This window comes from Mus musculus, chromosome 3 (genome assembly GCF_000001635.26).
Source record: "Mus musculus strain C57BL/6J chromosome 3, GRCm38.p6 C57BL/6J".
Lineage (NCBI taxonomy): Eukaryota > Metazoa > Chordata > Mammalia > Rodentia > Muridae > Mus > Mus musculus.
Genome location: NC_000069.6, coordinates 133,453,311 through 133,479,018, shown reverse-complemented (window position 1 = coordinate 133,479,018; position 25,708 = coordinate 133,453,311). Strand labels below are relative to the sequence as shown.

Sequence of the window (25,708 nt, the reverse complement as noted above, 5' to 3'; positions counted from 1 at the left end):
ATCTGCTCTTCAGTTCACTTACTGATTAATTCAAATGGCTCATTCACTTCCTCACCTATGACTTGTACACTTCTGATGACCGGTTTTAACTGTAAAGACTCTTCAGATTATCCGTTTATCTTGTTCATTCTGCTAAAGGTGTGTGTATGTACATTTAAAAGTGAAGGCACATTGGCACACTTTGCTGAAGAACTCACTCTTCTTACCGTAGAGTCTCAGGGCAGGCTTCAGGCTCTAAAGTGCTAGTGAGCTAGAAAAATAACTTAGGGAAGCACAAACATGCTTATGCCTATAAGCTAGAAAATGAAACAGATGTCCACTACTAACAGATAGATAGATAAAGAAAAACAGGATGCATCCACATTTTGAACCTGAGTAAAGTGAAATTATTTTCAGGAAAATGAATGGAACTAAAGATGACCGCGTTTAAAGTAAGCCACAATCTAAATGATACTAAGTGTGGGATAGCTATAGAGTGACAGTTCTTTTTAGATTCTATTTGAGGAGCATCCACACTGACTTCTCCAGCAGTGGCATAAGTTCACATTCTGGCCTGTAATGTATATATACATATATGCTCCTCTTTGCCCACATCATCAACAGCATTGCTTTCATTTGTTTCCCTTAAGTCATTTTGACTCCAGTGATATGTAATCTTAAAGCAGTACTAATGTCTATTTCCCTGGTGCTTAACACATTCAAATAATTGTTGGTCATTTATTTCCTGTCCCTTCAGTTCACTAGCCTATTTATTGACTGGATAATTTGAGCTTTTTTTTTTTTCCGTATTGAGTTTCTGTAGTTCTTTAAATATCTTACATTTGGTCCTTATAAGTGTATTTGCTAAAGACTTTCCCCCACATAAGATTTCTGGGGCCATGAAATCTCCGTTATTACTACCTCATGACTGTCAACTTGACAAGATCTAGACTCAGGTTGGACACATTCCTGGGCATGCCTCTGAGGAGATTTCTATAGCTAGGGTTAGTTGAGGTGGGTTGACCGACTGTAATGTGGGTAGCACCTCTGGAGATGAGAGCTGCAGGGGGACTTGTCCCTTGTCTCTCCACTTGTGTCCATAGTGTGCGGTGATAGGGATCTACTTCTACTGCATGTGGATTATTCAGGCATTATGTCTCAAATTTGTAACTTGATATCTTTATCAAAAGTCAGCTGGCTGTAACTCTGGTTTATTCCTAGATCCTCTTATTCTAAAGTACCATGATGGTTTGTTACTATGGCTCTGTAGTATAATTTGAAATTAGTTATGATACAGCTGTGCTCTCTTCTATTTAGGATTATTAGCTATTTGGGATTTTTCTAGGGGTGTAAAGAATGTAACTAGAAATTTGATTGCTTTGAATCTATAGATTCATTTTATCAATGCAGCCATTATATAATACTGCCTAAGTCAATGCCCAAATACTTCTCATTGTGGAGGTCGTTTACCTCTTCGGTTAGTTTTATGCATTTCTATTTGGTAATAGTGTGGGAATGTTCTTGTTAAGTTTAGGAAATTTCATTGTCATGAAATTTTTATTTTTTTGTGAATATCTGAGTGGGTTCATGCTAGTGCCCACAGGACTCCCCTGGAACTGGACCTATAGGCAATTATGAGCTAACTGATGTGGGTGCTAGGGAGTAAACTTGAACATGCTATCTGCAAAATCTTCTTTTGCATGTTGATTTTGTATTCTGGAGTTTGCTGAAAAGACTGAGCATTGAAGGGCAGTGGTAAAAAATAATCTTGCCCCACTTTTGATGTGCAAGGAATTGGTCACCATTTAGTATATGTTTACTGGCTTCATCACGGACCCTTATGTCAACAGGTTCTTTCCATTCCTAGTTTCTTTAGCACTTCTTGTGGAGGAATGTTCATGTCTGTTTGAGAATTATTTCATTTGTGTGTTGAGCCAAGTTGGAAACCAACTCTAACAGAATGTATGATCTTAATGTGTTCTTAAATATGATTTGCAAGATTTTGTTCATCTGTGTTCATCAAGGGAACTAGATCAATAGTTTAGTTATCTTTATTGGCTAGGTGTCAGGGTAATTTGTAGAACATTTGGTAGTTTTTCTTCCCCTTATCAGAATGTGTATATAATATTACACTTATAAATAATTCACCAAGTATATATTAACTGATCATCACAAAAATAATAAGACAGTTTAGAACACAATGAAGATGAATGAGAAAATTGGGCTGGCCAAACAATGCATGAAGTTTTCTTTGACACACATTACACAATGACATGAACTCTAGGTACACTCAGTCAACATTTGAAAGGTAGAAATTAGTCTTACCTCTGTAAGACATGCAAATGGCTCAGTAGCACACAATGGCTATTGTCAGAGACTATTTCTAATGCCTGTGTTCTCTCAGTAGAAACTGTTGTTGTCAGGGTGAGAATCCAGAGACCTGTGGTGCCTCCTTTTCTTTTGGTTGTTCTTGGAGCATGTACTATAATGGATGTAAGTTTGCCAGAAGCAAGAAACCAAGGAAATTTAGGCTACATGGAGCTGAGCCAAAAGAGGTTGGTTTGTTTCCTAATCTATAACCTGTTTTTCATACAGAATCAATGAGCCTAATGACCTGTCATACTCAAGAAGGAATTTCATCTCAGATGAACCTACATATTCTGGCTAACCCCCTAAACATAAAATATTTTATAAATTTATCATGAATATATATATATATAGCAGCACAAATTATTCTGACCTGTGAGCAGTAAGCTAAGGTTTCTATACACCATGACCAAAATCAACTTGGGAAGAAAAGGGCTTATTTTGCCTTAAAGCTTGTAGTTCATACAGGGAGGTCAGTGTAGGCACAGAACTATTTCAGAGGGGCTGTGTACTGTCTTGGTTTGTTCCCTGTTGCTTGATAGAGCCATTTATAGTACCCTGGATTACCAGCCCAGGGGTGGCACTGTCCACAGTGAGCTGGGCCCTCCTATATCAATCAACAATCAGGAATATGAGCCACAGGCTTCCCTACATGGTGGCATTTTGAAATGGTTGGCTGTATCAAGTTGCCACAACTAGCCAGCACATAGGCCTTTATAGAGTACCCATGCCAAGAGTAAATTAAGTTGATTAGGCTAGCCTGGACTAAAGAGTGAGGCTCTGTGTAAAGAAAAGTCTGTAATATGGGCAATAGACCATGTTTATGTCATTCTGATTTCTCAATGTAATTTCACACTGATGTATAACATTGAGGCTCCCTTTAACATTCTATTTCATAGAGTATTTGGACAAAAATTTGCCAGTACCAAATAAGAAATATTTGCATATTAAAACTTATCCTGCTTGAAAGATCTATGATACTACTGGGAATTACTATGGCAGTGAATCATGTTGCAAACAAGGGCAAAGACAGTGTGGATTTAGGGCCTGCAGAGATGGCTCAGTGGTTAAGAGCTCTGTGATTGCTCTTCCAGAGGACCTGAGATCAATTCCCAGCACCCATATGGCAGCTCACAACTGTCCTGTAACTTCAGTTCCAGGGGATCTGACACTCAGACACATGCAAGTAAACTACCAATACATATCAATAAATATTGGGTTTTTTTTTTAAAGGAAGGAATACTTTATTGGAGACATGGCTTCTGCTCAAAGTGGCATAATTCATTGCCCCAGGTATCAGAAAGGGACATCAGAAAACTAAAATTAGGATTTGTGATATTCACTTTCAAGTTTAAATTATGGAACTCATGCTTAAACTATTTCTAATATCTCAATTTAAGTTACTGCAGTATATATGAATTCAAGCAACTAAAACAGGTTGATATTTTAGTATACATATTCAGTTCAAATAAACGAACACTGATTTCTCACTTAAAACCATCAAACTTTTTATCTTTTAAAATAAAGATTCTCTGGCAGACAATACTTTTAAGATTGTAGGATTTAATTAAGAGCTGAATGACCAAAAACCAATGACCAAAAATTAAATTGAATCTAAAGTGCTAAAATCCACACATTGTTATTAACTTTGATATATTCATCTTAAAGGGAAATGTTATCTTTAATATTAAAGTTATAATATTAAATATAAATTATGCAAGTAAGCAAGATTTTTCCTTTTCTTTTCTCTTTCTTTCTTTCTTTCTTTCTTTCTTTCTTTCTTTCTTTCTTTCTTTTTTTTTCTTTTTTTTTTTTTTTTCTGAGACAGGGTTTCTCTGTGTAGCCCTGGACCAGGCTGGCCTCAAACTTGGAAATCCTCCTGCTTCTGCCTCCCAAGTGCTGGGATTAAAGGCGTTTGCCACCACTTCCCTGCAAGATTTTTCTTAAGCAGGCCTGCTGCACAGCCAACTCTACCTACCTACTAAAGTTTGCATCTCTGGATTCGTGTGTCATGCATTTCTGTGTGCATTCACACATGCGTATGCGCATCTTCCTTTATCCCTTTTTGAGAAGAAGCCTCTCATTGAACTCAAGGCTGTTTTGACTAGAATGGGTATCAGAGAAAGAAGCCCCAGCTTTCCTTTTGCTCTGACCACCCCAGCACTGTTATGGGTCCCCATCTTTTACGTGAGTACTCAGGTTCCACCTTAGCTCCCTGTGCTTGCACATGCAGGGGCTCTGGAGCCCAGAAGTCACCTGGAACTGAGTTACTGTGCTGGCGAGCCACTCAGCATAAATGAGAAGAAACAAGTCTTGGTCCACTAGAAGAGCAGCAATTGCTAACTGAGCTTTATCTCCCAGCCTCCCAAGATTGTTCAACAGTAGCAATTTGAAATTAGATGGTGTCAGAGGGAATTTAGGTCATGCCACTTTAGAAGCCTATTGGAAACATTTCTTTGTGAGCATGGGATAGTGGGGATGTAACAGTATTTCCATTTTTTAAACAAACTGCTCAGCATTGAATGTAGTTAGTCCAGAGAATTTTATCCACACTTAAAATGTCCAGTAAGTTCTATAGAGACTTCATTTAAACTTAGGAAGTGCTTAGAAGTAGTCAGATGTAGTAGTTCATCTTCCTTAACGAACATTTGAATAGTGAGAGGGAAAAGTGTTTGTTTCCATGAGCCAGCTGGCTTGTTCAGCACTCCACCCCCAGTGGAGGCTTGTGTTTACAAATTGTCAGTTGTCTGCATGCAAAGTAGAGACCATCATACCCAAATCCAAATAGATAGCACATGGTAGATAGCACATACAAATTCATATTAGAACTGTTCTTTTTTTTTTTAAACAAAGATTTAGATATTTCCTACAATAAGAAACACATTATACTTGGGAATAATTTAGACTGTGTCATGTCTAAATGCATGTACACATTTATATAACCATGTTTAATTTAGAATTTAATTTGTTGAATCATTTTTGTACAGGAAGAGAGACTAGGTTCTCATTTGCAAAACCTGGCTACTGTCATTGCTCCAATATACAAGAAGCTTGCACCCGATGCATACAATAATCAGGTAAGTGAGTTTTTTATTGTCAAATGCCATTACTGGTGACCTGGCCAGTCCAAAACTTTCTTTTGTTTTTTCAAGAAAGGGTTTCTCTGAGTAGTATTAGCCTTGACTGTCCTGGATGGGCTGGCCTCCACTCCTAAATTCTGGGGTCAAAGGTGTGCACTGCCAGCTCCAGCCCCAAAACTATTTTTTGAAGGAGTGACTTTATTTATTTATTTATTTATTTATTTTATTAGGTATTTATTTCATTTACATTTCCAATGCTATCCCAAAAGTCCCCCACCCACCCACTCCCACTTCTTGGCCCTGGCATTCCCCTGTACTGAGGCAGATAAAGTTTGCATGACCAATGGGCCTCTCTTTCCATTGATGGCCGACTAGGCCATCTTCTGCTACATATGCAGCTAAAGACATGAGCTCTGGGGGGTACTGGGTAGTTCATATTGTTGTTCCACCTATAGGGTTGCAGATACCTTTAGCTCCTTGGTTACTTTCTCTAGCTCCTCCATTGGGGGCCCTGTGATCCATCCAATAGCTGACTGTGAGCATCCACTTCTGTGTTTGCTAGGCCCTGACATAGTCTCACAAGAGACAGCTATATCAGGGTCCTTTCAGCAAAATCTTGCTAGTGTATGCAATGGTGTCAGCGTTTGGAAGCTGATTATGGGATGGATCCCCGGATATGGCAGTCTCTAGATGGTCCATCCTTTCATCTCAGCTCCAAGAGTGACTTCTTTTTTAGCCTTTATAAAGCCACTTCTCCTTTTCATGTATGGGGCAGCCTCCCTGCATTTGTATGAATGCACTGCACGGTAAGGGCCTTGAGTCCCCTGGACCTGGAATTATAGACAGCTGTAAACCAATATTTGGGTTACTGTCTCTGCAAGATTCAAATGCTCTTTACTTAGGTGTCTCTCCAGCCGCACTCTTATTGTTTTCTTAATCCTTAGAACTACTTGAATTGTTTCTATTGTATGAATTTCACTGCTAAAAGTGCACACGTTTGGTTTTCAGCCTTAAAAAAATTAAATCTCCATGATGGTTTATCTAATTTATATCCATGTGAAGATTTTATTCAATATGTTTAAATCATGTTACCCTGATTTTTACAGGACTATCTATACAGTTGTTTTATTACACATGGGTCCAGGTGTCAAGTTATTGTTAGACTTTGTCCATGAAGAAAGAAAAAAAGTAAACAAAAAGAAAAACAAAACCCGTATTTGCTGATTTTGCAAGGTGAAGGCTCACTAGTTAGCTATATGAGATCAGTCTCAAAGATTAACACCCTACCCCCACCCCCACAACAATCACCCTTTGTGCTTGAGCAAAAGCCTGTTATAACTACAGGTATCAAGAGATCAATATGTCTTCTATGTGTTTAAAAACAAAAGAAAGTGTTAAAAAACAAGCAACTGTCACATAATAACAGCTAGGATGGGGCACACAGAGAAAAGGGTACGTGAAAGGCGAGGAGGGATGAAGTGATTGAATTTTTATTTAAAAAGTAGATTCTGGATAATAACTAATCAGAAAAACCATCTACGCAGATTTTCTTCCATCCCATGTATTTTCATTTTACTTGGGTTATTTCCTGGAGCATGTAGAAGACTTTAAATGTGTTGTAATCCTCATTTGTCTGTGTGGTAGGTCTGACCAAAGCAGGAGGGAAAACACCAGAGACTGGCAGAAACTTTAGGGGAGGAATGGGTATATAGACCTGATTTGTTTATAGCAGTGGTTACGTGGGTGTTCACATAGATCAAAGTAAGGCTGCCTTCCATCAATGCTACTTAACATGTGTTCATGGGCAAGTCATATTTAGGAGTATGTGCTACCATAACAATTGTGCATGTGCACACACACACACTCACATATTTCACTAATGAGTAGTTTGGGCATAAATTTGAAAGAGAGCAGGGAGGGTTATAAGTGAGGGTTTGGAGGGAGGAAACGGATGGGGAAATGTGGGACCTGGCAGTGCTAGATTGCTTACCTTACTACACCGAGAAGCCTTTTCCTCAGTAATAGTGTGCTCTATTTTTGGTCATTCCATTATGCTCTAGATATAAAGTGCAAAAGTCTAAAGAACTTTCCCATTGACACACATCTGTCTGTCAGGTTGAATTTGAACACCAAGCCCCAGACTGCTGTTTGGGTCTGAAGGAAGGCCGGCCATTCTCAGGAGTCACTGCATGTTTGGACTTCTCTGCTCATTCCCACAGAGACCAGCAGAACATGCCAAATGGCAGTACAGTGGTAAGTGGCACCCCACGATCCTAGCAGCGTCTGCCACTGACAAGCACAAGCTGTACAGTGCTTGGCACAGAGCACTGTGCTTTCAGCAGGGGTCACCAGGCCATGTGTTTTCATGGATAGATTATGTTCCCGTGGCCTTCCTAGGTGACAGGTGACCTTACTAGCCCTCTCACAACTAAGTGGCACATTAGCAGAAATGCTGACAACCACACAAGAATTTGGGTGGTCTTAGTACTAATCTAAATTGTGTCTATACATTGTTATTTCAAAGTGCTTGTCAAGAAAATAATGTGGGTCTGGAGAAGATCTGAGTTCCATCCCTAGTACCCAGAGCTCACCACCACCTGTAACTCCAGCTCTAGGGACATTCCTGATTTCTGCAGTCATGCTAGTTCCCGTACAATAAACATCCATACACTTAATTTAAAAATCTTTAAAAAGAAAAATCGAAATTCAGCTGGGAAAGTGGCTCAGCCAGGAAGACACTTACCTTCAAGCTGAAGAACTGAATCCCCTATACCTATACCCAGTGCTGTTAATCACTCAACATTGGGAAAGTGGACACAGGAATCTCTGAGGCTTGCTATCCAGCCAACCAGCAAGATCGGTGTCCTTCAGGCTCCCTGAGATACCCTGTCCCCAAAAGGAAGGTAGAAAGTAATTGTCACTTCCTGTCATTCACTTGTGACTTATGTACAATCAGACCACAAGAGCTCATGCCTACATAGCACGGTAGCACAATGGATTAATACAGCCTCCATTCTAAACACAGACTCTGAGGTATATTAGCTACCTGCCATAGTTTGAAGTTAGATCCAGGAAAATAAGCTACTCATGACCCTAGTCAGCCCTGTCTGAGGCTGTAGTATAATCACAATAGTGCAGCCATGTAGACTGCTCTTCGTTCTATAAAGAAATGGCAATGAGCAATGAGCCTGCCTTTGGATGATCCCAGGGGCTACAAGGCAGGATGGAAAGGCACTTGGGTGGGAATTGAATGCTGGTGTATTTGTAAAAGAAACATTCAGAGACATGAGTTTGGGAACCAGTTCTTCACATTAGTCATTTAGAAACCACTCTTTCCCTTCAGGGATATCTCCCACTCCTTGTTATGTATGTCCTTTAAGTTTTATTTTCTCCACTTACCAATTATCAATTAATATGATTATAGTTAAGATCAGAGCAAGCAAAAGAGGATGCATGAAGATATGCATGACATACATTCAACTGGCATCTTGGTTTTTTTTTTTTTTTTCTTTTTCTTGAGTATAGCAAGTTTTTTACACATGGAGAGTTAGGAGTCAGGTCTGGGGGACATAGAGCTGTGTGTCCTGTTGTCATCCTTCCCCATCCCATTGCATGTGCTGGAAGAAGAGGGCTGTAGCTTCTTTTGAAAGACATGCATCTGCCATGTGTTACAGAAAGCAGGCCAGTGCTTCATTTCATTTGGAAGAAGCATGGCTCTAGAAGTCCATGAAAATAGCCAATTCTATTCTTGAAAAGTATAAAAAGGGAGATGGTCTTTTTCTCTACCTATTTCCTCCATTTGTACATTGTCTTCCGTTAAAACAGGCAGATCTGGTTTTAATAATATGCATGTCCCTCATCCAACACGCATGTGGATACTGCTAGGGAGGCCCATGCACACACTTTCTTTCTGGACCTACAACTGAGCTTGGAACATCTCACATCCGCTTCAGGTGGTCACCCTCAATAGAGAAGACAATCGAGAAGTCGGAGCTAAGCCTGAGGATGAGCAGTTCCACGTGCTGCCTATGTACATCATCGCCCCTGAGGATGAGTTTGGGAGTACGGAAGGCCAGGAGAAGAAGATACGGATGGGGTCCATTGAGGTTCTGCAGTCATTTCGGAGGAGAAGGGTCATAAGGATAGGAGAGCTGCCCAAGAGTTGCAAGAAGAAAGCGGAGCCCAAGAAAGCCAAGACCAAGAAAGCAGCTCGAAAGCGTTCCTCTCTGGAGAACTGCTCCAGTAGGACTGAGAAGGGAAAGTCTTCCTCACATACAAAGCTGATGGAAAATGCAAGCCATATGAAACAAATGACAGGTAAGCTGTGTGACACTTAAGGCTGTGTGAGCTTGCTGGGAAGTGTTAGCAATCACGGTCTGACTAGTCTATCATAATGCTCCCTCAAATGTTCAGGGTACAAATAACAAGCCAAAATTAATGTGAATCATGGCGTAATATCTCACCAAGCTTAAGGAGGGGAGCACTGGACACAGATGCAGTAGACCAGTAGGGGGATTGCGAGCAACTATGAAAGTGAACCCTCTCAGAATGCAAAGAACAGGACTGAATAGAAATTAAAACAGTGCTATACTGAACTAAGTCCAAACTCGTTTGCGGGATAAAGGGTGAACTGAGTATTCTTTCATAGACAGGTTGGTTCTCGCTTAGGTAATGTTCCACACTCATCAAACTCTGCCTTAGTCCCAACGGAGGAGCACTGGGCACCATAAATAATAACCCTTGCTGTATGTCTATAATTAGAGCTACTAAAAAGAAATCCAGTGTTTCCTTAAGCAGTCCTCTTTGCTCTGAGAGGTAAAAGTCCCCTCCTTGCTGGTTTCCATGATAACACTGTTCATTTCCCAAAAGTGCCACTGCAGGTCCATTTTCCCAGTGCATGGTTCTCAAGGGGAACATTCCCACAAGGTGCTCTCTACATGCAGCCATGTAAATGTCCTTGCCGGGAAATGTTCTCTTTAGGTATAGATAAATGCCATTCCATTTTTGACAAGTCCTGCCATGTGCCAGGTCATTAAGAAGTAAAGTAAAATAAACTGTTCCCTTCCTTCAGGAATAGTAGGGTTTGAGGGGGCACCATTATAGTAGAGTCTTTGTTATCAAGCTAGGTTGGCATTGAACTAAGCAGAGGTAGATAGGTAGAGTGGGCAGAGGCATGTTGAATGACTCTGGAGTGAGGGTGGGGTAACGCACATTACCAACATGCACCATTAAAAGTTTGGCGTGTTTCTTCTATGGCTTCAGACACAAAATTATGGGTGACAATGCTCAAAGCCCTCGCTTTCCTTTGTCCTTGCTTGCAGGGCTTGTCTATGCTCTTGCATATATTAAGTATCTCCATTCTTAGATGTGTTTGTACCTGCTCTCTCCTACCCTCTCCATAGCACAACCGCAGCTTTCGGGCCCGGTCATCCGGCAGCCACCAACACTCCAGAGGCACCTTCAGCAAGGGCAGAGGCCACAGCAGCCGCAGCCACCTCAGCCGCAGCCGCAGACGACACCTCAGCCACAGCCACAGCCACAGCATATCATGCCCGGTAACTCTCAGTCTGTTGGTTCTCATTGTTCTGGATCCACCAGTGTCTACACGAGACAGCCTACTCCTCACAGTCCTTATCCCAGCTCAGCACACACCTCAGATATTTATGGAGATACCAACCATGTGAACTTTTACCCCACTTCATCTCATGCCTCGGGTTCATATTTGAATCCTTCTAATTACATGAACCCCTACCTTGGGCTTTTGAATCAGAATAACCAATATGCACCTTTTCCATACAATGGGAGTGTGCCAGTGGACAATGGTTCCCCTTTCTTAGGTTCTTATTCCCCCCAGGCTCAGTCCAGGGATCTACATAGATATCCAAACCAGGACCATCTCACCAATCAGAACTTACCACCCATCCACACCCTTCACCAACAGACGTTTGGGGACAGTCCCTCTAAGTACTTAAGTTATGGAAACCAAAATATGCAGAGAGATGCCTTCACTACTAACTCCACCCTAAAACCAAATGTACACCACCTAGCAACGTTTTCTCCTTACCCCACCCCCAAGATGGATAGTCATTTCATGGGAGCTGCCTCCAGATCACCATACAGCCACCCACACACTGACTACAAAACCAGTGAGCATCATCTACCCTCTCACACGATCTACAGCTACACGGCAGCAGCTTCGGGGAGCAGTTCCAGCCACGCCTTCCACAACAAGGAGAATGACAACATAGCCAATGGGCTCTCAAGAGTGCTTCCAGGGTTTAATCATGATAGAACTGCTTCTGCCCAAGAACTATTATACAGTCTGACTGGCAGCAGTCAGGAGAAGCAGCCTGAGGTGTCAGGCCAGGATGCAGCTGCTGTGCAGGAAATTGAGTATTGGTCAGATAGTGAGCACAACTTTCAGGATCCTTGCATTGGAGGGGTGGCTATAGCTCCAACTCATGGGTCAATTCTTATTGAGTGTGCAAAGTGTGAGGTTCATGCCACAACCAAAGTAAACGATCCCGACCGGAATCACCCCACCAGGATCTCACTTGTACTGTATAGGCATAAGAATTTGTTTCTACCAAAACATTGTTTGGCTCTCTGGGAAGCCAAAATGGCTGAAAAGGCCCGGAAAGAGGAAGAGTGCGGAAAGAATGGATCAGACCACGTGTCTCAGAAAAATCATGGCAAACAGGAAAAGCGTGAGCCCACAGGGCCACAGGAACCCAGTTACCTGCGTTTCATCCAGTCTCTTGCTGAGAACACAGGGTCTGTGACTACGGATTCTACCGTGACTACATCACCATATGCTTTCACTCAGGTCACAGGGCCTTACAACACATTTGTATGACGCTGGCCATTAGGCCAGACCACCAAGGACGACCTGTGAGCAGTATGTCTTTCATGGCATGGGCCGTAGGGACAGGTCACAGCATCTGTGACAAATGCAGTGTGTGTTTGTGTGTATGTTTATTGGGGGGGGGCTGTCAGCTCACCAGCAAAATAGTTTATTTTATCATTATATTTAATCTCTCCCGTGGTCCATGGTGGCATTCAGGAAGAGCATCCTATGCAAGGGCACAGTGGGAAGGAAGCGCTGGACATTTGTCTTGAAAACCACTGGTTCTCTTATTGGCTGAGGTCATGCGTGTGCCATGCCCCTCAGCACTCTACACGTAACTGCTTCTAGTACTCAGCGTGTGTAACCGTGGGACACAGCGCTGTAGTAGAGCAGTTGCAGGATCATCTGGTGCTGACGTATGATGTACTGAAGAAATACTGGAACTAAGACTTTTTAACATGCAGGTTTTTTACTGTAATCTTAATAACTTATTTATCAAAGTAGCTACAGAAAGCTTAAGTGAATAATGGCAAAACACTGAATCTGTTTGGGTGTTAACATTAAATGGTGCTACAAATGGTGTTTTTAATAGCTGAAAAATCAATGCCTTCTATCATCTAGCCAGTGTGGTCGAGGGCCCTGGAGGCACTGGGGTACCTCTGATTTTACATTTCTATCTTAATTATTCAGCTTAGTTTTTAAAATGTGGACATTTCAAAGGCCTCTGGATTGTAGTTATCCACCGATGTCCTTGTAGGACTATAATGTATAGATATGCACACTTACACATGTGTACTGAAATATTTTAAGTTGTGTCTTAGAAAAGCACTTTGCCTACCTAAGCTTTGGCAACTTGGGCAATGCTAAGGTACTAAAACATAAAAACAAAACAAAAAAAAGTTTACTTTCATTTAGGATTAAAAGTGGTTTTGTTTTGTTTCCTTTTAAGGAAACATTTGCTTTGCTCTTAGCCACTATCGGCTGATGAGCAGTATCAGGCCTGTTACAATCCAAACCGAAGCTGAATGGATATGCTAGTCCACAGAAAACAAATAACAGTTTTTGGTGCTCACCTTACTTGCTATCCTGTAAAACGGTGGTAGGGCAAGCTCATCCCTCCTGCGTATACAGCTTAAGAACGTCTGTTAATTGCAGGTGATAATTAGCCTTGGTGCTGCAGACAGAGCAAAGCTTGCCCACTTAAGTCCATGTTGTCCCACACACAGACCTGTATGTTCTTCAGAACAGCAGGCTGCCTTTGTGTTCATTACATGCTTTGTGGTGTCTTTTCTTAGCTAAGTGTTATATATACCAGGAAGGTTGAGTGGACTGAAACCCGCAGAAGTTGAGAAGACATGGTTAAGTCCATAGGACTCTACTGGTTACAGAGCAACCAACAAAAACCGAAAGAGAATAGGCAGCTGGTTTATGGTGATTTTAAACATTAATTTGTATTAAAAGGTAAAAAAGAGTTGTATAGTAAATTAAATTGTAAAACAACCTTTTTTAATGCAATGCTTTAGTATTTTAGTACTGTAAAAAATTAAATATATACATATGTGTATATATATATTATATATATATATATAATATATGAGATTGAAGAAAAATTCACATCACGATGGTGCTACCCAGATTGCTCCACATAGATCTTAATGTGAGCTAAGAATCCATTCAAAGTTGGAGTGGTGTTCCTACTTGTCGTCATACCTCAACACTAGCTAGGCAATGGGATACTGAGCTAACAGTGGAGGCTTAGAGCATTGTAGACCACCATTTTTCTTTTTTTTTTTTTTTTTAAATCTTTGTATTAAGACATACCATTTTTAAATACTTGATTTCTTAGCAAGTATAACTTGAATCTCAAACTTTTTGTTCTAAAAATTCAGGGATATTTCAGCTCATTCTCCTTATGCTAACATGTCATCTGTTTATGCAAAGTTGTCGGTTAATATATTCGCTTTCAGAGGATTGCAATCCCTCGTAGTTTGCTTGTATATGTACTGATAACTGAAAACTAATTTTATAAATTTTGTCACCTTTCAATTGTAAATTTTGGAGAGTTGGCATTCAGCAGAGTAAAAAGTGTAAAATAGGAAGCCCTGAGCTGGCAGAGGGAGATGGGGGGTACAAGACATCGCCGGTAATGGCTTCTGATCTAGTGACGAGGACAGCTTTGGACTGCAGCTGGACAGTCCTAGAAGCTGGTGGTGTGCTGTGCAATAGGACTGTTGTTACATTGTGGCCTAAATACAGTGTTGCTTACTAGCTTTGCAAATAGCTTTGCGTCAGTGGAGACCTTTGTAATTTACCATCAGTCACATTTGTCACTAAAAACTTTCAGAATGTCTGCCTTGCACACACACACACACACACACACACACACAAAAACAAAAACCACAAGGTTTCCAAACCATGATGTTGAGTCCACATCAGGTTCCTGCAAGGTGTGCTTGGCAATTTTTTTTTTTTTTTTTTGAGCCAGCCATCCCTAAGGAATATTTGCTTTACATGTCACCCACTGTCATTTGTCAAACTGCTGGCCAACAGGAGTAGTAAGTGTGGTTTGAGAGGATGGGTGGTGTAGGGAGGAAGGCAGTGACATCCCACCTCTGTCCATTAGATCAAGTGGGAGGCAGATCTGTGATTTGCTTCTATAGGAACAGCTTGACTACATAGCCATACTCGATACAAGTGCTTCTGCTTGGTGTCAACATTACTTGAATGAATTTTTCATCTTGATTGACGCACAGTGATGTATAGTTCACTTTACAAGGTAGTTTGGTTAACTTGTTAGGGTTTTTTTTTTTTTTTTGGTTTTGTTTTTTGTTTTTTTGCAGTTTGACACTAAGATAATGAACTTCTGTGTGCATTTTTCTATGCTTTATTTTTTAATGTAGCTTACTTCCTGAGATTTTGGCTTTGTTTATACAATCTGAGGGTGGTTATAAATACTGTAAGTATTGTAATGTTATGAATGCAGTTTATTTTAAAGCTGTTTATTATATCATTCCTGATAACGCCATGTGAGTGTTTTTAATAAAATTTATATTTATTTAATGCACTCAAGTATTCTGTTGCAGAGGTTTTTGTTCCATAATTGAGGTAAAATGGAATGGAGCGATTTTGTTGTTGTTTTACAAGATACTTTTTGCATAGTTCTTAAACATGGTAACCTAAATCTAAAGTTCTCAGTCAGATCTACTCACCATGCCATCTCCTCACTTTCAGCCTACTTCTTTTGTACATAACCATGAAAGGCCATCTGACCCTGTTTTGTAATCTTAGCCTGTTCATGTTCCTCTTTCTGCCTATCAGAGGTTTCCATAAGTGTTTGTGGGAAAGATTGCCCTAGCAGTACCAGACATACTTGTCCCATGTAATTTTGGGGAGCTTGAAACAGAACTGCCCCAACTCCATACAAGTTCTCTGCATTCACGCCATGCCAGTCTGCAACCTCGCTGCACTCTGCTGAAACTATATCCATAGGGCATAGTTAAACAACCTAACATTACCCAAAATGGAGGGCATTTGGTTGGTTTGTTTTGTTTGAGACAGGCTATCATTGTGTAGCCTTGGCTGTCGTGCCACTCCAGACCTGGCAGTCCTCATCTCTGACTCCCAAGTGCATCGCGCGGATAATAAAGGAGTTTGCTCTTCCATATTTTTCTATTGGTCTAGGGCCAAATTTGATTCTAGTGGCAGAAGCATGGGCCAGGCACCTAGTAACTTTGAACTCAAGTGACAGATGTGTCTAGAACTGTCCCAGGCCAGCCTTGCCATGAACGGCGGCAGCCTGTCACTGTTTTAGAAGCTGTGGCTTGATAACTTTTTAAACTTGAGTCCTCAGGACACATAATTTTCATGACCCATCATCTGCCTGAATGTCTACAAATCCACTGCCCACTCTCTCGAGATCATCGAGCAGTCAAAGATGAGGACCCTCCAAAGCTTCTCCTGCTAGCTCCCTCTCCACCATCATCCCACCAAACTTCAGAGGCAGGGTGTGTTGGCACACTACAAAAGGAGCTAGTGGCACCTGCTGTTGAGCCTTGATTGAATAGACAGCTGGAAATGACAGAGACCAGCACTCACCGAGTTTTATTGGTCCCTTACCGTTTCCTTAGAACTGCCAAGAGCAAACCTGCACACAGCTGCCCTTCTACTCTAGAACTTACTGCTTCCCTGGGCCATGAGTGGCTTTAAAATCCAACAGTGCTCACATGGGATAATTCTACGTTAGCTTTAACTCCTGCCTACGAACCACAATGCACGAGGAATGACTTGATTGAATAAGCTGCCTACCCCTCACGTCCCCAGAACTTAAGTTGGTGTTGGTGGTGGTTTAAAAGCCATCTGTTGGTGAGTATTCTATCCAAGACAGCTCTGGGAGCACCTCTTTCTCCCCAGAATTAAGATGAGGACAAAGCCTGTTCCTGAAACATTTGCTTCCTGACTTCTATCGCACATCTGGAGGTGGGGGGAAGGGGCGGGTTCATGTGCTCCCTGCTTACACCCCTCCCTTCCTCCTGGAGAAAAGGAACACAAAGGATACTTAGAAAGGAATTAACTGCAACTTATATTACTCCAGTTTTAGCAGTGTGCTTCAGAACCAAGGTTCTTTGTGAATACACTTTAGGCCACCTGTCTAAATACTGCTCTCAGCAGGTAATTTCTCACAGGTTTCTCTGGTTGTCTGCACCAGGCTTTTCATCCAAAGGAGCTGCTCTTCCTAACATATTCACGCCATGACTGCTCTCTACAGTTTCTCTTTCTGCTACTTCAATGATGCTTAGTCTACTCAACCTGACATTTTACTCTCTAATTAGTTCTTAATTGGAGCTGAAGTGAGAATTCTGTTTAGGTATTGGGGAAAATAATGGTGACAGAAAAGTACCTTGCTTTCCCCCTCTGGATGAAGGTAAAAAAAAAAAAAAATCACAGGATTGAGGATTCATAGGCAAGGTGACAGATCCCTTGCTTGGATCTTTTGCATGGGAGAAATTTGAGCTAACGTGCCGCTCTCACCCTTCTCATGGTAGCCATTTGTTTGAGACCGGATTTTTTTTCTATGTAATCCTGGCTGTCTTGAAGCTCAATATGTTGGCTAGATGAGCCTCAAACTTGGAGGTCTTCCTGCCTCTTCTTCCCGAGTGTTGGGATTAAAGGCATGTGCCACCATCCCCAGCCACAGTGGCTTTAAACCTTTTATATGTGTATAGACATTTTGCCTGAGTGTGTATGTGTGATGGGGGTGGAGGTGGGGGGTGGTGTGGGGGGGATGCATGCACCAGGGTTGTGTCTGGTGCCTACAGAGGACATCATGCCCTGGTCCTGAAGATTATAGATGTCTGTGAGCCGTCATGTGATATTGAGAACAGAATCACACTCTGCAAGAACAGTAAATGCCTTAGACCACTGAGACAGATTTCCAGTCCCACAGAGGTCTCATGATTGGAGCTTTATGAAGTCTAATGCTAATGACAACACCCGGCTTTGGACTTAGCCTGACAGTATCTGAACGTTGGAAGATCAACACACTGCGTGCTGCCCATCATAGCTATGGTGAGACTCAGGTAGGAATTGTGAACATTTAAGTAAAACATTTGTAAGCCTTGTGAAGACATTGAATCTGTTGCTCTGTCCTTTGCCTCATGCTAGAAGATTCCTCTAGTGACTGGCTTCAGAGCTCAGCTCAGTGGACGGGACCCTAACTCCCTGCTTAGGCATTATCCTTGGAGTGACAGGTGGCCTCCATGGGTTCTTGTGTTTGACCGATTGCTTTCCAATGAATGAAACGATTTCAGAAGCACATGAATCTTCCATGTCCAAAGAAGGTCAAGAGGACATCTTTGTATGGTTCTGACTGTGGTCCCACTTCTAGGAGGCCATTGTCAATAAAGTACAGAAAGAAATATTATGGTTCCAGTTACCACCTGTCTGTGTAGTTTCTGCTACCACCACCACCACCACCACCACCACCACCACCACCACCTCCACCACCACCACCACCCCGCCCCCAGTCCTGTTTTAAATACACTTGTTGCAGATCTAGGAATGAGTGCCACAGAGGGGTGCAGACTCCTGCTATCGGAACACAAGTGACTGGCAGAACAAGCACTTCAGGCTGGCCATGCTGTGCTACACACATTGTTGTCCATAACATGCCTGCTGCACTACAAGTGTTCCCAGAGGCAGTGGTCCTCTTCTGTGCTCCCGCAGAGCTAGTAACACTGTGAAACCACCATCCATACACAGCCAAAGAGCATACAATGTCTACTGAGAGTGAAAGCCAATGTTGCCCAAGAAGGTGACGTGCTATGGTGCATCTTCAGTGGAAAGTCCTAAAACTAAGAAGGCTTCTAATATGCCAGCAGTGGTGGCGCACGCCTTTAATCCCAGCACTTGGGAGGCAAGGGCAGGCAGATTTCTGAGTTCGAGGCCAGGCTGGTCTACAGAGTGAGTTCCAGGACAGCCAGGGCTACAAAGAGAAACCTGTCTCGAAAAAAAAAAAAAAAAAAAAAAAAGAAAGAAAGAAAGGGGGGAGGGGCAACCAATAGAATCTGGTCTCCCAAATATAAAAGTTTACATATAGGCAAAAATAAGTATGTAAAATAACCTAACATGAAGTCTTCAGGATATAACTGTCAGCCTGGCAAGTAGTGGTACCTGCCTTTAATCCCAATACTTGGGAGGCAGAGACCAGAAAACAAGTCTTAAATTCAAGTAGAGGTGAAACTGGGGCCAGGCTATGTGGTCCAAGTGATTGTGGAAAGGACAATAGGAAAAGGAGAAATTAAAAGGCAAAGAAGAGCTTCCCACGTTCATAAAGATTCAGAGCAGTAAAGATCAGGCAGCTAAAAAGTACTGAGTTAAGAAAATAGAAAAGGGGGGGCTGGAGAGATGGCTCAGTGGTTAAGAGCACTGACTGCTCTTCTGAAGGTCCTGAGTTCAAATCCCAGCAACCACATGGTGGCTCACAACCACCTGTAATGAGATCTGACTCCCTCTTCTGGTGCATCTGAAGACAGCTACTGTGTACTAACATATAATAATAAATAAATCTTTTAAGAAAAAAAAAAAAAAAAAAAAAAAGAAAATAGAAAAGGGTGACATGCTAAAATGAAGCAACCTTAACACAGCTTCCAACACGTGGCTTTCCATTGGGGACAGGAAAGAGAAGTCCCCTAGGGAAAAGAAATGGTCACTCTGCTCTCAGAACAAACCCTCAGCCCACACTATACTCACATCTGATTATAAGATTTCATGAGACAAGGACTCCTTGAGTGATAGACTCATTCTATGGGACTCGAGACAGGGGTCTTGCTGAGAGAGCATCTACTGTATAAAACTGAGCTATGAGAACAGGGGTCATCCACTGGGGAGCCAACTTACTGTAGCCTGAGGGTGTGACACAGCCAGAGAGGCTACTATGGAGATGTAGAGGGTGGGGGCAGGTGGGGAAGGGGCTGGCTGGTCTCAGACAAGCTGGGCAATGCAGGGGATAGGAGACTCCCCTCAGACAGTGAAGTGCACAGAGAGATGCAGTCTGGCAATATTATCAACTGAGAATAACTAGGGTCTGATGGCCTGGGGTCAGCAGGTGGGTCGGTTTCTGCAGCCATGTAACGGCCATCTATCTGCACAGAATTCCTGTTTCTGCAGGATTTGAAGCGATGGAAGCAGACCTTCCACATGTGCAGGTCTTCCTGCTGTCCCTTCCCTGACTTCCAGCACACCCAGGAGACGCCCCCTCTCAGAAGTCCTTAGATTGCCCAATGAAATACTTAAGGCCAGAAAACAACTCTAATAAATACAAACAGTTGAGATAACATCTCACATCTTATTGGATCACCATCGACTCAAGCATCAATAGCAAGAGAACCTACAGAAACGACACAAACACTTGGAAACTGAACAATAACTCTTGGACGAGAACAAGTACCTCACTGAATGAGTCAGGGAGGAAAAACTGTAAACTTCCAGGACTAGATTAAATGGAATGAAATGAGTGCTAGTTACTAAAACCTGGGGCATGTATGTTAGGCACTTCTAAAAGGAAAGTTTATATCTCTGCTTATTTTTAAAAAGGGGGGGGGCAAAGAGATGGCTCCATTGGAAAGAGTGCCTACTGTCCTTGTAATTTTGTTCCAACATGCAACAAAAGAAGTAAAAAAGACAGAAATAATTTTTTTTAAAAATCAGAGCTGGGGCTGGAGAGATGCCTTAGAGGTTCAGGGTGCGTGCTGCTCTTGCAGAGGACCCCAGTTTAGTACTCAACACTCACGTGTCAGCTTACAACTGTTTATAACTCTAGTTCCAGGGGATCCAGCATCCTCTTTTGCCTTCCATGGATGTCATACATGTACAGAATTACACATACATGCATGCAAGCCAAACACACATACGGGGAGAGAGAGAGAGAGAGAGAGAGAGAGAGAGAGAGAGAGAGAGAGAGAGAGAGAGAGAAAGAGAGAGAGAGAACTCACTCTGTAGACCAGGCTGTCATGGAACTCAGAAGTCCTCCTGCCTCCCAATTAAGGATTAAGGGATTAAAGGCATGAGCCATCACTGCTGGGCTAAAACAGAATTTAAAAAAAAAAAAAGAAAAAAATCAGATCTCTCAAACTGAGAAGCACAATGATGCACCTGAAGATCTTAGAAAAACATCAAGCCAACCCCAAAGCAATAGCTAGGAGGAAATGGTAAAGACTGGAACAGAGGGCTGAGAGTGCTCAGCTGTTAAGAGCACTGGCTGCTCTTCCAGAGGTCCTGAGTTCAATTCCCAGTGCCCACCTGGAGGTTCATGACCATCTAATAAAGGGATCTGATGTATGCATGCATCAGACCACTCATAAAATAGATAAATAAACAAAAATAAATTTTAAAAAAGATTGAGGCAAAAATAAAAAAGTAGAAACAAAGAATCACAAACTTGGTCAGAGTTGGTTGTTACTTCTTTATTTTCTTTTATGAGATTATAATATAATGACATCATTTTTTGCTTCCTTTTCCTCTCTCCAAACCTTAAAAATTATATTCCTCTCTATGGCTCTTTGAAAACTGGAAAAACAAATGCCAAATCTTTAGCCAAGATAACCAAACACAAGTGATAACAAAAACAACAAACAAACAAACAAACAAAAAGAATAAAAACAAAGCAATATAATCAGGGATTAAAAGGCTCAAATTACAGAGGATATAAAGGAAATTCAGAGCAATGCAGAATATTTTGAAGATTTATATTCCAATAAACTGGAAAATAGAGGAGGGGAGAGTGAACAAATTTCTAGACATAGAAGATTTAACCAAAATTAAACAAAAGGAATCACCTGGGCAACGAGCAAGGGGACTGGAGAAACATCGAAGAGTTCCCCTCAAAGAACAGCCCTGGCCTGGAGAGATTCACTGGGGAACTCGACAGCCCTGCAAAGAAAAGCTCACAAGAAGGCTTCTCAAACTATTGCCTCAAACAGAAAGGGAAGGGACATCGCCATCGTCATTCTGACAACAAAATCAGATAAAGCCACAACAAAATAAACTATAGACCTTGATAAATGTAGGTGCAAATTATTTCAACAACATCCTTACAATCTAAATTAAACAACACATTAAAAAACCAGTGCAGCATGCCCACGCAAGTTTCATTGTAGGGATGCTAACGTGGTATGGTACACAGCAGCCAGTGTGTGTAAGAAAGCAGGAGAGCAAACTCAATGGCAGAAATCACACGACCATCCTAGGAGATGTAGAAAGAGCCATTCACAAAGCTTAACGTTTTCATGACTAAATACCAAAGGAACCTGGACCAGAACAAACAAAAGAAAGGCTGTATGCAATCAAATTATTGGCTATATGTAATAAAAAGTATAGCCAATATCCTACTAAGCGATGAAAACCTAAAAGCATCTAAACTACAGTTAACTTTAACATCGGGAATAAGGCAAGGGTGAACCCTCTCCCCATTCTTACTGAGCATACAACTCCAAGTCTTAAAACAAAAAGGCAAGAGAACAAATGTAAAAGAACAGAAAGAAGAAAATTCTCCTCATTTACAGGAAATATGACCCTAGGCTTATGTGACCCTCAACTCTCCATCAGAAAACATTTTCTGCAAAGCATAAAAAAAATTATTGCCAAGAGAAGTAAATAATTTTTCTGTGTATTAACACAAATAGATTGAACTCCTTATCAGGGGAGCACTGCCATTTAGAGCCGCCCTCATAAAGAGGTGGCTTAGAAATAAACGGAATGAAGGAACTGAGAGGTGGCAAGCTTCAAAAACTGTAGAAGGCACTAGAACATGGGGAAACATTCCCTACTCATGATTAGGCAGAATCCATAGTGTTACGATTTTTTATTTCCTCCTTGAACGTGCCACCCCCCATCAAAATTCCAATGCTATTCTTCAGAGAAATAGAAAAAAAAACAATCTTTTTCTTTTCTTTTTTAGTTTTGGTTTTGGTTTTTCAATACAGGGTTTCTCTGCATAACATCTGTGGGTGTCTTTGGACTTGCTTACAGACTAGGATAGCCCCAAACTCACAGAAAACCACTTGTCTCTGCCTCATGAGTGCTAGGATTAAAGGCATGTGCCATGAACTCTGGTTAGAAAAACCAATCTTAAACTTCATATAGAAGCATTTTTTTTAAAAGGAGCCAGTTCTATTTTTGTATGTGATTTCAGATCATATTAGTTTTGCTTTCCTTCTTTATTAAAGCAAAGAGAGGCATGCAGACCAATGGAATGGAATAGAGGGACAAGAAATTTAAAAGGCGGTTCCCACATGTGCAGTCATCTTATGTTCAAGAATACTGCCAAGAGCCTGTTACAGAAGATGATCTCTTTAAGAAGTGATACTCAGAAATCCAAACGTGCAAGATGGAACCAGATTCCCCTCCCCTCCTCCCTCCCTCTCCCTCAATCCCTCTAAAAGTCAATTCAAATGTATTGAGGATCTTGATATAAAATGTAAGATTGAGGGCTGGAGAGATGGCTCACTGGCTGTTCTTCTAGGGAACTGGGGGTTTGAGTCTCAGCATCCATAGATGGCCAACAACTATCTATCTATCACTCCAGTCTCAGGATATCTGACCCTCTCTTCTGGCCTCTGTAGCACTGTATGCACATTGTATACAGACATATGGAGGCAAAACACCCACACACATAAAATGAATGATTGGATGAAAAAATAAATCATTTAAGAAATTTATTTTAAAATATGTAGAATAGAAATTTGCTAGATGAAAACTGATAAATCATTTATAGACATGTCTATAAATAGAAGCATAGGCAAGGACCTGATTAGGATGCCAAATACTCAAGAAGTAATTGCAAAAGATCCAGTGAGATGACCCAGATGGAAGGAAAGGACCCACTTGAAGCTATCCCCTGGCTTCCACACGCATGATCTCCCTGTCCCCTATCCCTGCTTTCTCCACCCTCTATCTCTTTCACACACACACACACACACACACACACACACACACACACACACACACACACACAGAGGGAGAGAGAGAAAGAGAGAGAGAGAGGGAGAGAGAGAGAGAGATGAATATTATTCAGTCACAAAAATATATAGCATTTGTAGGAAAGGATATAGAATCAGAGATCAGCTAGGTGAAATGAACTAACTTGGAAAGTTGAGCCACTCAGAAGAAAGGCAGGAAGGCCTTTTGTGTAGTGTTTAGGGGAGGAACTCAAGTATAAATCCTTGCACTGGAAGTGGTGGTGGTATAAACATAGGACCCAAGCAATGGCGAATAGCCAGAGTCTACAACACCTCCCAGAGATAGGTTTTCTTGGTTCATCAAGCACAGTTCTTCATGAAGTCTATGCTCAGGGCAGGTAAATTTTCACCTCATACACACACACACACACACACACACACACACACACACGCGCGCGCGCGCGCGCGCGCTCTGTGTGTGTGTAGGTTCTTGCTAAGTTGCTAAGAAGTTACTCAGGTTAACATTGATCTCACTCTGCAACCCAAGTTAAACTCACAACCCTTCTGTCTCAGCCTCCTGAATGGCTGGGACTACAGGCCTGCCACACCCCACCTAGCTATGTGCACTCTATGACATGGCTTCTTCAACTCCTGCTAGCAGTGTGTAACCCTTAAGGATGGATACAGATGGGCTTAGCAAGAAGTGCAGAGCAAAAGGAGCATGCCTCTTCCACATAACCAGAGGCTGAGTTTGTAGGAAAACAAGGAAAATTGTTCTCAGAGAACAGGGGCAGAAGATGAGAAAAGAGGTAGACCGAAGGGGAAGTTTTAAAGAGAAAACTACAGAGCACCGCGGAGCATTGGAGAGAACCGTGTTTCCCGGTGCTGACCAAGCCTCTGTCTCCATCCTTGTGAAACTGGAGGAGAAACTAACTCAACACAAGCCTTGAATATTTAAGGCTCACAAAAGTTAAGGAGCCCAAACGCTGGTCCAAGAAAGTTGCATAAATAAAACCCCCTCTTCATTCTAAATGGTATTCGGAGAGCAGCCAGGAGCAGTAAACCCCAGGCTGGGAGTTTCTCCTCTGGAGAAAAGTTTCACAGACTGAACTCCCAGCCTGACCGAGGAATTCACTTTGCACTTGGGGCGATTCAAAGCAAGGCCATCAACCTCCAGGGAAGAAATTGATAACAGCTGTGGCGAAGCTGACCCCGAGCTGGGTGGGTGCCCTGTGATGGTCAGGGCTCACAGAAAACCAGGACATGGCTGGAACCAGTCCTTCCTGAATGTATCCTGACACCCTCCTCTGTGATGCGGAGGCCAGGCCAAGTCCTCTCCTTCCGGGCTCTAAAGCCCTGAATCATCCTTGAACAATGGGTCCAGAGACGTCTTCATACACAGTTCAAATTGCAGAGAGGCCCCGGGAAACTTTCATAGTGCTACAGGTAGCCACAGGACAGCCATCTTTAAACCAGCCCATCTCCCACTACATCACTTCTGTGCACAGCCTCTCAAAATAGTTTAGTGGAGTCCTCCTGCCCAGGTCTGGCAAATTACAATGGTGGTAAATAAACCTAGGCACAGTTCACTAAGGGATGTGGGTTCAAGAGATCATTGTATTAATTCAAATTTGTTATTTACTAGCCTGACACTCCTTGTTTATAAATAAAATGGAGACTATGACTAGACTATAAATGGAGACTAGACTAGACTACCCTCAAGAAACTGGTGAGGCTGCTGGTCTCAGGCTCATGGCTGCCACATATGCTCAAGGAACGACACATGCGCATCAGAAGCTGGCTTGCTTTAAATACGGGGTTTTTGCCTGGTATTGATAAATGTCAGGAGAAAAAAATAATTTTAAAAGTACATTCATGAATGTAACTCATACAATATTAATCATGGAAGAAAAACAAGAGTACAGATTGTATTATTTTAACTCATGAGATGTTTAAAATAAATGAAGCCTGAGATTCGGGAA

The 25,708-nt window shown here is 41.9% G+C and overlaps 1 protein-coding gene across 6 annotated transcripts in view; it reads left to right on the top strand.

The window, feature by feature from the left end:
* The window catches only part of Tet2 (tet methylcytosine dioxygenase 2), an 81,460-nt gene extending 66,118 nt beyond the window's left edge, over positions 1–15,342 (top strand). For 4 of the 6 annotated variants that reach the window (XM_006501283.4, XM_011240068.3, NM_001040400.2 and 1 more), the window contains 5 exons: positions 2,384–2,534; positions 5,334–5,423; positions 7,542–7,679; positions 9,380–9,743; positions 10,829–15,342. In XM_006501283.4, coding sequence (XP_006501346.1) covers positions 2,384–2,534; positions 5,334–5,423; positions 7,542–7,679; positions 9,380–9,743; positions 10,829–12,282 — 2,197 coding nt within the window. In that variant the 3' untranslated portion in view covers positions 12,283–15,342. The remainder of the gene's footprint in view (positions 1–2,383; positions 2,535–5,333; positions 5,424–7,541; positions 7,680–9,379; positions 9,744–10,828) is intronic. The other 2 variants (XM_006501287.4, XM_006501286.4) reach the window with 1 other exon arrangement.
* Positions 15,343–25,708: the final 10,366 nt, after the last annotated feature.